The sequence below is a fragment of the Gallinula chloropus genome, assembly GCF_964237585.1.
Source record: "Gallinula chloropus genome assembly, chromosome: 29".
Taxonomy (NCBI): Eukaryota; Metazoa; Chordata; class Aves; order Gruiformes; family Rallidae; genus Gallinula; species Gallinula chloropus.
The window spans coordinates 1,963,574-1,980,147 of NC_140114.1; the positions used below are offsets into that span (position 1 = coordinate 1,963,574).

The window sequence follows — 16,574 nt, forward strand, 5'->3', positions numbered from 1 at the left end:
CATCCCAGCTGAGATCCCACACAGACACTCAGTGTAGGTGGGCACCATGTGTGTATTTATACACATCCCTGCCTACAAATGGCCCTGAGGGGATTTTTAGGGGGGCTGGGGGGGGGGTCATAACGATGTAGCAGCCATCAATCAGCACACAGGGTGATGGTATCCACCCCACGTACCAGCAGTCCCATCCTCAGAGCTCTGAGGGGACCTGGAACCCGTGCTCAGCGATGCTCCTCAGCACAGCCCCAGGACTCCCATCCCAATCCCATCTCCTGGGTGTGAGATCCCAGCTCTGTGCTGGGAAACGTGTCCAGGCAGAGCCCGGCGCAGCGAGATGGGCCAGAAACTCCATCGCCGGCGCCCGATTATTCATACCTCTTTTTTCTTTGGCCCCCACCCTCAGCGCTCTCTTGGCACCCCAAGGAAGGGCTGTGCTATTAATTAAGGTGTAAATCACCCGGAACAGAAGCTAATCAGGCAGTATCATTAATAGAGGGGGGAAGGTGGCCATCCCCAACCCCGCAGAGTAAAACACAACACCCCCCCACCCCAGAGTGACCCAAATTCCCTCTCCCTGTTGAAATCCTGTCCCCATTTGGGGCTGGAGCTGTGGTGGTGGGTGAGGAGATGCTCAGCCAGGGCTGGGACCCCGCTGGGATGCTGCGGTGCCACCGCTGACCCTTTCCCCTTCGGCTCCGCAGGCGGGCGAGCCCTTTTCTCCTGAGACGAGCCCAACCAGGTGATCAAAATAGAGTCCCTCAAGGTGACGGTCGACTTCTTGAAGGTGCCTTTGGGCCTGAAGAAGCCCCCTCTGAAGGAGGCCCTGGCTGCCGTCCCGGGGCCGGGGAGACCCAAGCCCTTCGGCGTGGAGCGGCACAAGCCCCGGCGCTCCGACACCATGGACAATGAGTCGCAGTACTCGGGCTACTCCTACAAATCCGGGCACTCCCGCAGCTCCCGCAAGCACAGGTGAGGTGGGGTGGGGTGGGAGTACCCAGGGAAAGGGGGAATCTCTGGCTTTTGTGGGTGCTGCACTCACCCCACCCAACCCCCCCCTTCTCTTGCCATCCAGGGACCGGCGGGACCGGCATCGCTCCAAGAGCCGGGACGGGAGCCGTGGGGACAAGTCTGTCACCATCCAAGCGCCAGGAGAGCCCTTGCTGGACAATGAGTCGACTCGGGGGGATGAGAGGGTGAGCTGGGTGTTGGGTTGGGGGTGCTGCTGAGGGTGGGAGCTGCTGGTGGGGTGTGTGTGGTGGGGGGGGTCCTGGCGTGCCTGGTGCTCCCCAGGAGGAGCGGTTGAGCCGGTTGGGGCTGTGCCGGAGGGGAGGGCGGCAGGGGTGCAAATGAAAGGGTGCCCGGCTGGGGAAGAGCCCCAGGGAAGCAGCCAGGGTGGGCACGGGCTGCTCAGCCTGGAAAACACCCCAGGGCTCCAATCCCCAGGGATTCAATCCTTGGTGGATCCACACCCCGCGGATCCAATCCCTTGGGATTAGCTCCAGCGCCTCGCTCGGCACCGGAGGGTGATGCCAGCTCCTCCATGCCAAGGTGGAACCACCTCAGCCCGGCTCCTGGTGGGATCATCCCGGTGTGGATCAGCCCCTTGTGCTGCATCCCCCACCCCAGCCCCACGGGGGTCTCATGGCCCAAGCAGGGGTGGCACTGCTGTGCCCCCTGTGCTGGGTGCTGCCGCTCCTCCGGCCTCTGTGGAGCCCCATCCTTGTCTTTAATCATCTCCCAGCCTCCCACGCAGGCGGCTCCAGCTCCTTTTATCTTCCCCCACCAAGACTGGATCCCAACCCTGGGATCTGGGGCAGGTGGGATGCCAGTGGCTGAGTCTGCCCAGTCCAGCTGCAGCCCGTTGGGTTCACCTTTGGGACGGGATGGGGTACAGATGGATCCTGCTGGACCATCCTCTGCTTCCCACCCCTCTGGAAAGCCACCAGTTGTGGTGTTATTTTGCTGGTTGGAGTGAAATTTCTGGCTTTCCTGAAGAAATTAAGAGGGGCTGGGGGAAATAGGAGGGGATAAAGCCCTGAGTTTCCTGCCAAAGAACATAAAGGTTTGAGTGAGAGGACGGACAGACAGACAGACAGACCCATGGCTGCACCAGGGCAGTGCTCTCAGTGCCTGTGGTGTTGTGTCTTCTCTCTCCCTCCCCTAAAATCCCCCAGGAATCAAATGGGGATGGGTCATTTCTGCACCCCTCTGGCTGGAGGAGGAGTTGGGGGGGGGGGTGTTGGAGTCTGTCCTGCCCGTCGCGGCGCAGGAGGCGGCAGCGCCGGGGGGGTGGGGGGGTTGGGATGGTGGTTGGGCATGTTGCTGCTGGTCCCGGTGGTGCCTGAGAGCAGGGTGATTCCCACTTCCAAAGCTGCTCTTGCTGGAGAGGTGGAGCCTGGCAGGGAGCTGCCAACTGGGGGGTTCCTAGAGGGTCCTGGCCAAATTGATGCATCCTCCCCACCCCAGGCAGAGGTTCTGCATCCCCCCCACCCCAGGCTGGGGTTCTGCATCCCCCCCACCCCAGGCTGGGGTTCTGCATCCCCCCCACCCCAGGCTGAGGTTCTGCACCCCTCTCCACCCCAGGGTGGGGTTCTGCATCCCCCCAACCCCAGGCTGATGTTCTGCATCCCCCCCACCCCAGGCTGATGTTCTGCATCCCCCCCACCCCAGGCTGAGGTTCTGCATCCCCCACAATCCCAGGCTGGGGTTCTGCATCCCCCCCCACCCCAGGCTGAGGTTCTGCACCCCCCCACCCCAGGCTGAGGTTCTGCATCCCACCCAACCCCAGGCTGGGGTTCTGCATCCCCCCCACCCCAGGCTGAGGTTCTGCATCCCACCCAACCCCAGGCTGAGGTTCTGCATCCCCTCCACCCCAGGCAGGGGTTCTGCATCCCCCACAACCCTAGGCTGGGGTTCTGCATCCCCCCCACCCCATGCTGGGGTTCTGCATCCCCCACAACCCCAGGCTGAGGTTCTGCATCCCCCCCACCCCAGGCTGGGGTTCTACATCCCCCCCACCCCAGGCGGGGGTTCTGCATCCCCCCCACCCCAGGCTGGGGTTCTGCATCCCACCCAACCCCAGGCTGGGGTTCTGCATCCCCTCCAACCCTAGGCTGAGGTTCTGCATCCCCCTGTCCCAGGTTTCCACCACCTGGATGGGGGTGATGGTGCTGGGCTTGGAGGTTTGGTGGATGGGAGATGCTGGAGTTGGGTTGGGGTGGGGGTCTGGTGCTGCTGGCAGCCCCCCAAGACACTCAAGACCAGGGAAAGGGGGGGGGGGGGCGCTACACAGAACCATCCCCCACCACATAAACCCTCCCTTCCACCCTCCCCAGGACGACAACTGGGGCGAGACCACCACGGTGGTGACGGGGACGTCGGAGCACAGCATCTCCCACGATGACATCACCCGCATCACCAAGGACATGGAGGACAGCGCCCACCTGGACTGCTCCCGGCACCTGGGCGTCTCGCTGGCCGGGGCACTGGCCCTTCTGGCCTTCCTCACCCCCCTCGCCTTCATGCTCCTTCCCCAGCTGCTGTGGAGGGAAGAGCTGGAGCCCTGCGGGACGCCTTGCGAAGGGCTCTTCATCTCGGTGGCCTTCAAACTCCTCATCCTCCTCCTGGGCAGCTGGGCTCTCTTCTTCCGCCGCCCCAAAGCCTTCTTCCCCCGGGTCTTCGTCTTCCGGGCCTTGCTGATGGTGCTGGTCTTCCTCCTGGTGGTTTCCTACTGGCTGTTCTACGGCGTGCGCATCCTGGACTCGCGGGACCGGAACTACCAGGGGGTGGTGCAGTACGCGGTCTCGCTGGTGGACGCCCTGCTCTTCGTCCACTACCTGGCCGTGGTGCTGCTGGAGCTGAGGCAGCTCCAGCCCCAGTTCACCCTCAAGGCCGTGCGCTCGGCCGACGGGGCCAGCCGCTTCTACAACGTCGGGCACCTCAGGTACGGGCTGGGCTGGGTGCTGGGGGGGTGAGGTTACTGGGTGCTCCTGGCTGGGCACGTGTGCACATGTGTGTTCTTGTGTGTGTCTTTGGCTGGGGTGGGTGCTCGGGGGTTCCTGGCATGGTAGGTCCCCATTTTTTGGATGCTCCTGGGTGGGCACGTGCGCACACGCATGTTCTCATGTGTCTGTTTGGCTGGGGTGGGTGTTGGAGAGGTGCTGTCGTGGTGGGTCCCCGTTTTTTGGGTGCTCCTGGGTGGGCACATGTGCACACGTGTGTTTCCATGCGTGTGTTTGGCTGGGGTGGGTGTTGGAGAGGTGCTGTTGTGGTGAGTCCCCGTTTTTTGGGTGCTCCTGGGTGGGCATGTGCACACACGCATGTTCTCATGTGTGTCTTTGGCTGGGGTGGGTGCTGGGGGGCTACTGGTGCAGTGGGTCCCCCTTTTTAGGGTGCTTCTGGGTGGGCACGTGTGCACACATGTATTCTCGTGTGTGTGTTTGGCTGGGGTGGGTGCTTGGGGGCTACTGGCACTGTGGGTCCCTGGTTTTTGGGTGCTCCTGGGTGGGCATGTGCGCACACGCATGTTCTCATGTATGTGTTTGGCTGGGGTGGGTGTTGGAGAGGTGCTGTCGTGGTGAGTCCCCATTTCTTGGGTGCTCCTGCGTGGGCACGTGCGCACACGTGTGTTCTCGTGTGTGTCTTTGGCTGGGGTGGGTGCTGGGGGGCTACTGGCGCAGTGGGTCCCCCTTTTTTGGGTGCTCCTGGGTGGGCACGTGCGCACACGTGTGTTCTCGTGTGTGTCTTTGGCTGGGGTGGGTGCTGTAGCAGTGGGTCCCCATTTTTTGGGTGCTCCTGGGTGGGCACATGTGCACACGTGTGTTCTCGTGTATGTGTTTGGCTGGGGTGGGTGTTGGAGAGGTGCTGGCACGGTGGATCCCTGTTTTTTGGGTGCTCCTGGGTGGGCACGTGTGCACACGTGTGTTCTCATGTGTGTGTTTGGCTGGGGTGGATGCTGGAGGGGTGCTGTCGTGGTGGGTCCCCATTTCTTGGGTGCTCCTAGGTGGGCATGTGTGCACACATGTGTTCTCGTGTGTGTCTTTGGCTGGGGTGGGTGCTAGGGGGGTGCTGTAGCAGTGGGTCCCTGTTTTTGGGGTGTTCCTGGGTGGGTGCACACGCACACGTGTGTTCCCGTGCGTGTGTCACGTGTGTTGGTGCCCATCATGGATGGGGGGGTCCCTTCATGCGTGTGCACGTCTGTACTCATGGGTACAGGCTCCATCAGCAGAGGGGTGGCAGCAGGGACAGGGAGGGGATTGTCCCTCTCTGCTCTGCCCTCCCCAGCTGGAGTCCTGTGGCCAGAGCTGGGGCCCAACACAAGGAAGATGTGGGGCTGTTGGAGAGGGGTCAGGGGAGCCACGGGGATGCTCAGAGGGCTGGAGCAGCTCCCCATGGAGAGAGGCTGAGGGAGCTGGGCTGGCTCAGCCTGGAGAAGAGAGGGCTGTGGGGGGACCTCACTGCAGCCCCCCAGTCCCTGAAGGGAGCAGAGGAACAGGAGGGGAATCAGCTTGTTAAAGGGTGGATAATGGCAGGACAAGGGGATGGGGTGAAGCTGGAGGAGGGAAGGGGGAGAGGAGAGATTGGGGGGAAGTTCTGTCCAGAGAGAGTGGTGAGAGGCTGGAACAGGCTGCCCAGAGAGGGGGTGGGTGCCCCATCCCTGGGGGTGTCCAAGGCCAGGTTGGCTGGGGCCCTGGGCAACCTTGTGTAGCTCCAGGCCTGGAGGTTGGTGTCCCTGCCTGTGGCAGGGGGTTGGAGCTCTGGGACCCTTGGGGTCCCTCCCAACCCTGGCAGGGGGGTTGGAGCTCTGGGACCCTTGGGGTCCCTCCCAACCCTGGCAGGGGGGTTGGAGCTCTGGGACCCTTGGGGTCCCTCCCAACCCTGGCAGGGGGGTTGGAGCTCTGGGACCCTTGGGGTCCCTCCCAACCCAGCCCAGGCTGGGATTCATTCTATGGTTCTATGGCTGTGCACACCCGTGTGTTCCCCTGTGTGTGTTTGTGCACACGTGTGCAGCGATACACGTGTGTTGGTGCCCATCATGGGGCTGTGTGTGGGTCCTGGAGCAGACACGCTGCTCTCCATGCTGCCAGCTGGCTGGAGATGCCCCCAGCACAGCACATCCCACTGGGGCTACACGGTGCCACACCCCGTCCCTCCGTCCGTCCCTCCGTCCGTGTGTCCCTCCTGACCCTGCCCTGCTCCCGGTGCTGCCCGTGCCCGGCTGTCTCCCCGCAGCATCCAGCGAGCGGCCGTCTGGATCCTGGAGAATTACTACCAGGACTTCCCTGTGTACAACCCGGCCCTGCTCAACCTGCCCAAGTCCGTCCTGGCCAAGAAAATGTCCGGCTTCAAAGTCTATTCCCTCGGCGAGGGTGAGCTCCCCCGGCTTCTCCTCTCGTGCTCTCCCCTTCCTTTCCTCTTCCCTCCTTCCCCTTCCTTTTCCTGCCTTCCTTCCCCTTCCTTCTCCTCCCTTCCTTCCCCTTCCTTCTCCTCCCTTCCTTCCCCTTCCTTCTCCTCCCTTCCTTCCCCTTCCTTCTCCTCCCTTGCTGCCCCTTCCTTCCTTCCCCTTCCTTCCCCTTCCTTCTCCTCCCTTCCTTCCCCTTCCTTCCCCTTCCTTCTCCTCCCTTCCTTCCCCTTCCTTCCCCTTCCTTCTCCTCCCTTCTTTCCCCTTCCTTCTCCTCCCTTCTTTCCCCTTCCTTCTCCTCCCTTTTTCCCCTTTCCTTCTCCTCCCTTCTTTCCCCTTCCTTCCCCTTCCTTCTCCTCCCTTCCTTCCCCTTCCCCTTCCCCTTCCCCTTCCCCTTCCCCTTCCCCTTCCCCTTCCCCTTCCCCTTCCCCTTCCCCTTCCCCTTCCCCTTCCCCTTCCCCTTCCCCTTCCCCTTTCCTCCCCCTTCCCCTCCCCCTTCCCCTTCCCCTTCCCCTCCCCCTTCCCCTCCCCCTTCCCCTTCCCCTCCCCCTTCCCCTTCCCCTCCCCCTTCCCCTCCCCCTTCCCCTTCCTTCTCCTCCCTTCCTTCCCTTTCCTTCCTTCCCCTTCCTTCTCCTCCCTGTGTTTTCCCCTCCATTGGCTCCTCTCAGACCCACAAGAGCCCGGAGTGGGAGCTCACCGCATCCTGGTTGTAGGCCGGGGTGGGGGGGGCAACACAAGGCACCCCACAGCCTCCCCCCACCCCCAAAAAAAAACCCCTCCCTAACCCCATCCTTCTCCCCCCAGCAGAAAACACAACCAACAACTCCACGGGGCAGTCGCGGGCTGTCATCGCGGCGGCGGCGCGGCGGCGCGACAACAGCCACAACGAGTACTACTACGAGGAGGCCGAGCACGAGCGCCGCGTGCGGAAGCGCCGGGCCAGGTACAGGCCCAGCGGCTCCCTGGGGCTCCCTGGTGCCCTGATACCCCCTGGATCCTGGGGGCATCAAGAGGAGTGTGGGCAGCAGGTGACAGGAGGGGATCCTCCCCCTCTGCTCTGCCCTGCTCAGGCCCCACTGGAGTGTTGTGTCCAGGTCTGGGCTCCCTGGGATCAAACAGCCAGGGATCTCCTGGAGAGAGTCCAGAGGAGGGACAGAGATGCTGAAGGGGCTGGAGCATCTCCCCTGTGAGGAAAGGCTGAGGGAGCTGGGGCTGTTCAGCCTGGAGAGAAGACTAAGGGGGCACCTTATTAATGTTTATCAATATCTTCAGTGTGGGATGCAGGGGGAATGGGCAGCCCCTTTTCAGTGTCTGTGGGGACAGGACAAGGGGCGATGGGCTCAAGTTGGAGCACAGGGAGTTCCCCACCAACATGTGGAAGAACTTTTCCCCAGTGAGGGTGAGGGAGCCCTGGGACAGGCTGCCCAGGGGGTGTGGAGTCTCCTTCTCTGGAGAGATTCCAGCCCCATCTGGACACCGACCTGTGTGCCCTGTCCTAGGGAGCTGCTTTGGCAGGGGGTTGGACCCCATGAGCTCTGGAGGTCTCTTCCCACCTCTGTGGTTCCATGATCCCAGGACCTGGGCTGTGCTGGCAGGAGGGATGGGAACTCCCCAGGGTCACCTCCACCCCCCTGAGATGGTTGGGAAGCGGATCCCAAGCTTGGTGCTTGCATGGCACAGGCAGATCTTCTTCCCCAAAAAACTGGGGTTGGAAGCGGCTCCTCACAACCCCCAGGGCATCTCCAGCCATCCCCCAGGGCATCTCTTGCCCCTGGATGGACCCACTGTCCCCCCTGCTCCAGCCATCCCCCAGGGCATCTCCTGCCCATGGATGGACACCCTTTCCCCCTGCTCCAGCCATCCCCCAGGGCATCTCCAGCCATCTCCCAGGGCATCTCCTGCCCATGGATGGACACACTGCCCCCACCCTGCTCCAGCCATCCCCCAGGGCATCTCCTGCCCCTGGATGGACACCCTTCCCCCCTGCTCCAGCCATCCCCCAGGGCATCTCCAGCCATGTCTGAGGGCATCTCCTGCCCATGGATGGACACACTGCCCCCCCCTGCTCCAGCCATCCCCCAGGGCATCTCCAGCCATGTCCCAGGGCATCTGCTGCCCCCGGATGGACACACTGTCCCCCCTGCTCCAGCCATCCCCCAGGGCATCTCCTGCCCATGGATGGACACCCTTCCCCCCTGCTCCAGCCCTCTCCATGCCTTTCCTCCTGGCAGGCTGGTGGTGGCAGTGGAAGAAGCCTTCACCCACATCAAGCGGCTGCAGGAGGAAGACCAGAAGAACCCACGGGAGATCATGGACCCACGGGAGGCAGCTCAGGCCATCTTTGCCTCCATGGCCCGGGCCATGCAGAAGTACCTGCGCACCACCAAGCAGCAGCCCTACCACACCATGGAGAGCATCCTGCAGCACCTGGAGTTCTGCATCACCCACGACATGACACCCAAGGTGCGTGGAGTTTGGGGGGAAAACAGGGAGGTGGGGTGGGGTCTCTGGGTTTGCCAGAGGGTGAGGACTTTTTTTAGGGTGGGTTTTACTTCTGCACCATGTGAAATCATCACCCTGGGAGGAGAAGAGTTGGGGGATAGAGCCAGAAGAACGGGTGTCACCCCAAGGGAGCACCCTGGGGCTGGGAACCAGCTGCTGTGGGGGATGTTTTTCCTGCAGGACCCGCTGAGCAGCTTTGGGGCTGCCAAAAAAACTCAACCCCCAAGCCCAACCCCAGGCTGTAGGAAGGTGACTTGACATGCCCTTTCCCTCCTCCCAGGCGTTCCTTGAGCGGTACCTGACGGCTGGACCCACCATCCAGTACCACAAGGACCGTTGGCTGGCCAAGCAGTGGACCCTGGTCAGTGAGGAGCCGGTGACCAACGGCCTGAAAGATGGGGTGGTCTTTGTGTTGAAGCGCCAGGACTTCAGCCTGGTGGTGAGCACCAAGAAGATCCCCTTCTTCAAGCTCTCCGAGGAGTTTGTGGACCCCAAGTCGCACAAGTTCGTCATGAGGCTGCAGTCAGAGACCTCCGTGTGAGCTCAGAGAGGGGTGGAGAGGGGCTGGGGGGGGGTGGAGAAGACCCTCTCCGGTCCCCTCTGTCTCATCCTCCCCGTTGGGGGCTCAGGGAGGCCACAGCTCCAGGGCAGAACCGGGCAGCAGCACCCACGCCCAGCTCCATCACCTACCTGTGACCACTCGCCGTCCGCCTTGGCTCGGCCCACGTTGGGATGGGCTGAGCCCCTTCCTCCTCCTCCTCCTCCTCCTCCTCCTCCTCCTCTTCCTCCTCCTCCTGGTTCCCAAGCCCAGGTCCTTGTAGCACCCTCCCAGAAGGTGCAGCCAGGGGCACAGCCAGGAAGGAGCCAGCGTTCTGGTGCTGTAACTCAAGGGCTATTCTCACTCCTCACCTTCCTCACCAGCGTCTTCAAGCACCCTCAGGTCCCAAGGACCTTCTGCGCTCGCCCCTTTCCTACCTGGCAACTGTCCTGGCTCTGACCTTAAACCAGCACCTGGGGCTGGTTTTTAATTCCAAGGGATTCTTTGGGAATACTCTGCCAACACCTCCATGACCCGTGGCTGCTATGGAAACCTCCCCCAGCATCCCAGACACCGGAACGCTGGTGCTCCTGGCTGGAGGAGCATCCTCCTCACCCCTCTGCTGGTGGCTTCTGTGCTCAGCTCTTGAAAGCAAGTGGGAAATCCAGATTTGAAGAGAAACACGAGGTTGGGTTGGGGTTTTTTTTAAGGTGGTTTCCCCTGTTCCTGGGGTGATCCCGTGTCCCTGCTCCAGGCAGCATCCCTGGGGGGGCTTCCTGGTGCCAGCTGGAGCAGGCAGAGCAGCTTAAAGTGGCTCTTGGGGTCTAATCCTGGACCTTGAGGGTCTAATCCTGGACCTGGAGCTGGGGTGGTGAGTGAGATGAGGGGCTCCTGGTGAGGAAGATGAGGGCTCGTAGCTTGGTGAGGTCCTTAAGTCCCATCCCATGGTGGGAGGGGGCCCAGCGTGGTCCCACACCCCAGGGCTGCCTCCCCAGCAGGGGTGCAGGAAGCTCCTCCCTCCCCTTGGTTTTGTCACAGTCACAAATACCTCATGGATTTATTTTAATTATTAATCCCCCCCCCTCTGGATCCTCCTGTGCTGGGTTGGGGGTCTCAGGGGGGGTCCCAGGAGGGGGGGGGGTGTTGTGTTTGGGGAGGGCAGGGTGGGTTTGGCTGGGGGAGCTGCTGGATTTCATCCCAGGAAGGTGTGTGGAGGGGGTTGGGGGCGATTTATTTTGTCCTAAGCACTAAAAGGAGGGGGGGGGGGGAGATCAAGGGGAGGGGGCAAGGATGCTGCTTGGGCTGGGGGGCACGTGAGCTTCCCCAGTAAACACCAGTAACAAGATGCTGGAAGAAAGGTCCTGTGGGGTCCATCCCCATCCAGGCACCGTGCTGCCTTCCCCAGTAACCTCCATTTTTGGGGTGGGGGTGTTCTAACCCCTCCCTGCTCCCCCCCTCCAACCCCCTGAGCCCAAAGGACCCAGGTTCCACCCCCCCAAACCACCCCCCCCCAACTCCATCAGCACTCCTGGTGCTGGGAGCCCATTTTTGGGCTGCTTTGGGCTGTTTCCCTTGAGCAGACAGGGCAGCAGAGGGAGATGTTTTAAGACCCATAACCCCTTTTCCCCTCATTTCCTTTGGGGTCCCCCCCCTTGTCCCCCCACCCCCCCGCCAGGCAGAGCCCTTGTGCATGTGTGTAGAAAATTGTAAAGTGTAAAATTGGGGTTTAATATATAAAAAGCTGGAGTTTGGCAGTTTGCAGTGGCCCAAGGGGGTCCAGCAGCTCTAGGAAGGTTCCTCAGTTGGTGTTCTGGGGGTTGGGGTTTTTTTTTGGGGGGGGGGGGAGGTTTGTTGGGGTTTTTTTTTTTCAATAGAAGAATTAAAATTGTACAAATTTTTTTTTGTTTTTATAAAATAAACCTTTGGACATTTTTTTTTTAGGGTTTTTGTTTAATCCCTCAGCTTTGTTTTGGGGGTGGGGGCAGGGGGGTTGTTAGGGTGCTGCCTGATGTGGGGAGGGGTAGGGGATGCTGCAGTGGCAGGATGCAGCCTCAAGGGAGCTCTCAGGGAACCCCTGAGCTGCTTTTGGGGGGTTCTGAGCCTGTACAGGGCTTGGGGTGGGGGGGGGAGCCAAGGGTTTGGGGGCCAAAGGTGCAGGGGGGGAGGGGACATGGGTTTGGGGAACAAGGGTTTGGGGTTTTTGGGGGGGGACAAGGGTTTGGGGGAGAAGGTTTTGGGGTTCAAGGGTTTGAGGTTTTGGGGGGGCAAAGGTTTTGGGGACCAGGGTTTGGAGTTTTTTTGGGGGGACAAGGTTTTGGGGGTTCAGGGGGGACAAGGGTTTGGGGGACAAGGGTTTGGGGGTTCAGGGGGGTACAAGGGTTTGGGGGACAAGGGTTTGGGGGTTCAGGGGGGTACAAGGGCTTGGGGGACAAGGGTTTGGGGGTTCAGGGGGGGACAAAGGTTTGGGGGACAAGGGTTTGGGGGTTCAGGGGGGGACAAGGGTTTTGGGGGACAAGGGTTTGGGGGATAAGGGTTTGGGGCCTGTAGGTCCATGGGTTTGAGGTTTGGGGGGCCCAAAGGTTTGGGGGGGGCAAGGGTTTGGGGTTTTGGGGGCCTAAGGGTTTGGGGGACAAGGTTTTGGGGTCTCTAGGGCCAAGGGTTTTGGGGTTCAAGGGTTTTGGGGTTCAAGGATTTGGGGTCTGTGTGGCCAAGGGTTTGAAGTTTGGGGGGCCATGGTTTTGGGGGGTCTCTGGGACCAAGGGTTTGGGGGGGGCCATGGAGGGGTTTGTGTGAACTCCCCTCCCCCCTGCCCAGCTCCTTGTGGGGGGGGGGGCGGGGGGGGGGTGGGAAAGGGGGGGGCTGTGGGGCTGCTCCTTCCTGTCACAGCCCAGGTAACAGCTGCACCAACACCTTCGCCCCCCCATCACCCTCCCCAGCCTACACAGGGCTCTGAAAGCACCTTGTGGCCCCCCCCCCCCCCAGCAGCTGTTTCCTTTGGCTTTTACACCTCCTCTCAGCCCCCACATCCCCCCTACATCCCCCCCCCACCCCCATATCCCCCCCCCCCTACTGTCCACTCTTTCCTGGGGGGGGTGGGGGGGGAAACTGAGGCAGGTCAGTGCAGCCACAGCACTGACCCAGCTGCAGGGACAGGCACGAGTGTGGTGTCCCCATGGGGGGGGGGTGGGTGGGGGTGTGGGGGGGGTTATTTCCAGCCTGTGATGAGTTTGACAGTCATCTGCCACCAGGCTGGGGATGTGGGGGGGGTATTTCAGTCCCATGTTGGGGGTGTTTTCCCAGAGCAGCCCCAGTTCCATGACACAGGGGGGCTGGGGGTGGGGGGGGTAGTGACACCTGGGCTGAAATTTGGGGGGGGGGGGGGGGGGGGGGGGGCTGTTTGTCCCAGCAGAGGAAGTCCAGGGGTTCTGGGGTAAAATCCTGCTTTATTGGCACAGGGGTGCCCAGCACAGGCACCTGGAGACCCCCCCCCACCACCACCTCCCTGCTTGTACAGGGGGCACGACCACATCCCATGGGAGGGGTCCCTGCCCCCCCCCCCCCCATTCCCAGATCTGGGATGAGCATCCATAGGAGAGGCTGAGGTGCTGCTCCTGGTCCCTGGTCCCCAGCTGCTGCCTGGCCCCTGGCTGGGAGCATCATCCCTGCTCAGGCCCAGGGTGGTCTCTGCTCCATGGGGGGGGGGGGGGTGTCTGGAAGCTGCTGGGATCCCCTCCCCACCTTGGACCCCTCAGTCAGCACCAGGCTCCCCAGAGCTGCAGACCACCATCAGCTGGGGGTTACCAGGCTGGGGGGGGAGGAAGGAGAACAAGGTGTTGGGGGCTACAAACCTTCCCCAGGGACCCCCCAAGGGCTGGAGGGGCTCAGCTGGAAGCCCCCCATACCCCATCAGTGCCCAGGGGTCAGTGCATGGGGGTGCAATACCTGAGGTGGGGGGGGGTCTGGCTGGCAGAAGGTGGTTTCAGTGTGCTGTGGGGCTGGGGGCTTCTCTGCCCCCTTCCCCTCCTCCTGCAAGGAGGGCAGGGGTGCTTGAGGAGCTGCACTCAGCATCCTCATCACCCCTCCCACGGCGCTGCAGGGCTGGGGTGACAGGGAAACTGAGGCACGAGGTGGGAGACTGAGGCACAAGGTGGGGGAAACCGAGGCACGGGTGACAGGGGAAACTGAGGCACGGGTGATGGGGAAACTGAGGCACAGGGGAAGCTGAGGCACGAGTGATGGGGGAAACTGAGGCACGGGTGATACCAAGGCACGAGTGATGGGGAAACTGAGGCACGAGTAATGGGGAAACTGAGGCACGAGTAATGGGGGAAACTGAGGCACGAGTGATACCAAGGCACGGGTGATGGGGAAACTGAGGCACGAGTGATACCAAGGCACGGGTGATGGGGAAACTGAGGCACGGGTGATGGGGGAAACTGAGGCACGGGCTGGGCTTGCCCAGAGCTCTGCAGGGGCTGGAAATCAGCTCACCAGCACCCAGCTCACGCCCTGAGGGTGCCAGGATTCCCATCAGCCCGGCTTACCTGGGGACTGGTGATGATGGGGGTGGTGTCATGGGTAGGGGGGTGGTCCAGGGCTCCCAAATCTGCAATGCAACGAGCTGGGATGTGAACCACGGCCCTGAGGGCTGGGAGGAGGGGGGATGCCCCGGCCTCAGGTGGCTCGGGGGGGGGGTCGGGTCCCACCTGAAGAGTCGCTGGCGGTGGCAGCACCTGGGTCCAGGGTCTCTGTGGGCCGGGACAGACACGGGTGTTACACGGGTGGGGCTGGGTGGGGCCTGCACAGAGCCCCTGGGAAGTGGGTGGGGGGGATGGGGGGGCAAGATGGGGAGATTTGGGGGTGCTTTGTGGGGTGGGGGTTAAAGCAGAGAGGGGGAAAACCCCCCCCACCCAGGGCCAAGGGTCTGCAAAGAGCCCCTGGGAAGTGGGGGGGGGGGGGGATGGGGGGGGCAAGAGGGGGAGATTTGGGGTGCTTTGCAGGAGGGGGATTAAAGCAGAGGAGGGAAGAAGCCCCCCCCCAGGGCCAAGGGTCTGCAAAGAGCCCCTGGGAAGTGGGTGGGGGGGATGGGGGGGGCAAGAGGGGGATATTTGGGGTGCTCTGCAGGAGGGGGGGTGTAAAGCAGAGAGGGGGAAGAAGCCCCCCCAGGGCCAAGGGTCTGCAAAGAGCCCCTGGGAAGTGGGTGGCAGTGGAAGGGGGGGGTAAAGCAGAGCAGGAGAAGAAGCCCCCCCCCACACCAAGCCCAAGAGTCTGAGTGATGCAAAACTGGGCAGGAAAAGAGCCTTTTTGGGGTTAAACTTGTGGGTTTGTCCAGCCTGATTCAGGGGCTGAGCTGCTGTCAAAGGGCTGAGGCTGTGGCTGGTGCAAGGGCTGGATGCTGAGCCCCTTCCTCCCCCCCCCCCCCCAGCCCCCCCTTTGAAGCCCGACCCCCTCCCCATCCTCACCGAGCTGAGACAGAACAACATGTTTGTTGTGCTGGGGAGAGGATGTGGGCTGTGGGGAGGTTCTCACCCCTTCCTGCTCAGCCCTCTGAGCAGCTCAGCAAAGGGGAGAGGGGCCTGGGGAGCTCACCTGCCCCCCTCTTCCTCCTGTAGGCCACGAAGAGCACGACCAGGGCGATGACAACGAAAATGAGGGGGGCCCAGTACCTGACTGGGACAGCTGATGGGTTGTCTGTGGGAAGAGAGAGCAGGTGTGGGCCCTCCAAGGGGGCCTGGAGGGGGGGGCAAGTACTTAAGGGGGTGGCAAGTACTTGAGGAGGGGTCCCAAGTACTTCATGGGGGGGTGCCAAGTACTTGAGGGGGTGCCAAGTACTTGAGGAGGGGTCCCAAGTACTTGGAGGGGGGTCCGAAGTACTTTGGGGGGGGATGCCAAGTACTTGAGGAGGGGTCCCAAATACTTGGGGGGGGTCCCAAGTACTTGGAGGGGGGTCCAAAGTACTTGGAGGGGGTGCCAAGTACTTTGGGGGGGGTCCCAAGTACTTTGGGGGGGGGCGTGCCAAGTACTTGAGGAGGAGTCCCAAGTACTTGGGGGGGGTCCCAAGTACTTGAGGGGGTGCCAAGTACTTGAGGAGGGGTCCCAAGTACTTGGGGGGGGTCCCAAGTACTTCGTGGGGTGCCAAGTACTTGAGGAGGGGTCCCAAGTACTTGGGGGGGGTCCCAAGTACTTCATGGGGGGCTCCCAAGTACTTCATGAGGGGGTCCCAGGCACTTTGGGGGGGTGTCCCAAGTACTTCATGGGGGGGGTGCCAAGTACTTGGAGAGGGGTCCCAATTACTTTGGGGGGGTCCCTGGGGGAGACACAAGCCCCTCCAGGGATGGTGGCACCTCCCCAAGCTGCTCCCCTCCTCCTTTCTCCATGGGACTCACGGGTTTTGTTCCCCCCTGGGTCTGCTCCTAACAGCAGGGGGGTGGTGACGGGGTGCCCGGTCCCAGGAGGGGTTGGGGTGCCTGTTGTCCATGTGGTCAGGTTGTCCAGGTCCCCGGTGGGGGTGCTGGGGTGTCCTGTTGGCTCTGGGGTGTCATCCTGCTGCGTGGGGCTTTGTTGCAGAGGCTTCGACTGGTTTGATGCTGGGAAGGAGAGGCCTTAATTCCTGCCAACACCCTCCCCCCTCCCCAGACCAGAGCTGCTCCCAGGGGCAGAGATACAGAGCTGGGGGGGGGTCCTTTGCCCCCCACCCCCTGGTTCTGCACCCAGGAGCTCAGCCCAGCCCCAGCTTTGGAACTGGGGTGCCCCGAGCTGTGGGGCTGGGGGAGCAGCTGCCACCCCACATCCTGCTGTGCTGCTGGGCAGCTGCCTTCACAGGGGTCTGCTGAGATGAACCCCCCCCTAAAAAACCCCCCTAATAAGGGTAAGAAGCACAACAGCATCCGGGGAGATGCTGGAGCCCAGGGCCACCCCCTGCCAGGGCAGCGTCACGCTGACACAGCCCCTGGCAGCCAGGGGAGGTTGGGCAACTGGCAGCCACACCATGGCCAAAGGGTGACACCCCCACACCCCCCCAAGAAGCCACCCCTGGGGTCACCACATTCCTGGGGTCAACAAGCATCCCTGGGGCTTGGCCAGCACGGGGCTGGGGGAGCAGGGCAGGGGTCTGGGCACTGCTGGGTGCTGGGG

At 62.4% G+C, this 16,574-nt stretch overlaps 1 protein-coding gene and 1 long non-coding RNA gene across 3 annotated transcripts; one reads left to right on the plus strand and one right to left on the minus strand.

Moving 5' to 3' along the window:
* Positions 1–898: 898 nt before the first annotated feature.
* Positions 899–9,443, plus strand: VANGL2 (VANGL planar cell polarity protein 2; the record flags this gene model as incomplete). Of its 2 annotated transcripts, none has more annotated exons than XM_084276803.1 (7): positions 899–969; positions 1,073–1,193; positions 3,336–3,943; positions 6,232–6,368; positions 7,205–7,343; positions 8,632–8,863; positions 9,183–9,443. In XM_084276803.1, the coding sequence occupies 7 exons, from the start codon at positions 899–901 to the stop codon at positions 9,441–9,443; spliced, it is 1,569 nt and encodes a 522-aa protein (XP_084132929.1). The 2 variants fall into 2 exon arrangements, with proteins under 2 accessions (XP_084132929.1, XP_084132930.1); XM_084276804.1 differs by having other exon boundaries at positions 7,208–7,343.
* A 3,939-nt stretch (positions 9,444–13,382) lies between these two features.
* LOC311202246 lies at positions 13,383–16,062 on the minus strand. The gene is made up of 5 exons (XR_014617907.1): positions 15,827–16,062; positions 15,030–15,131; positions 14,147–14,188; positions 13,985–14,046; positions 13,383–13,466 (listed from the first exon to the last, which is right to left on the minus strand). It is a non-coding gene; the product is annotated as an uncharacterized lncRNA (long non-coding RNA).
* Positions 16,063–16,574: the final 512 nt, after the last annotated feature.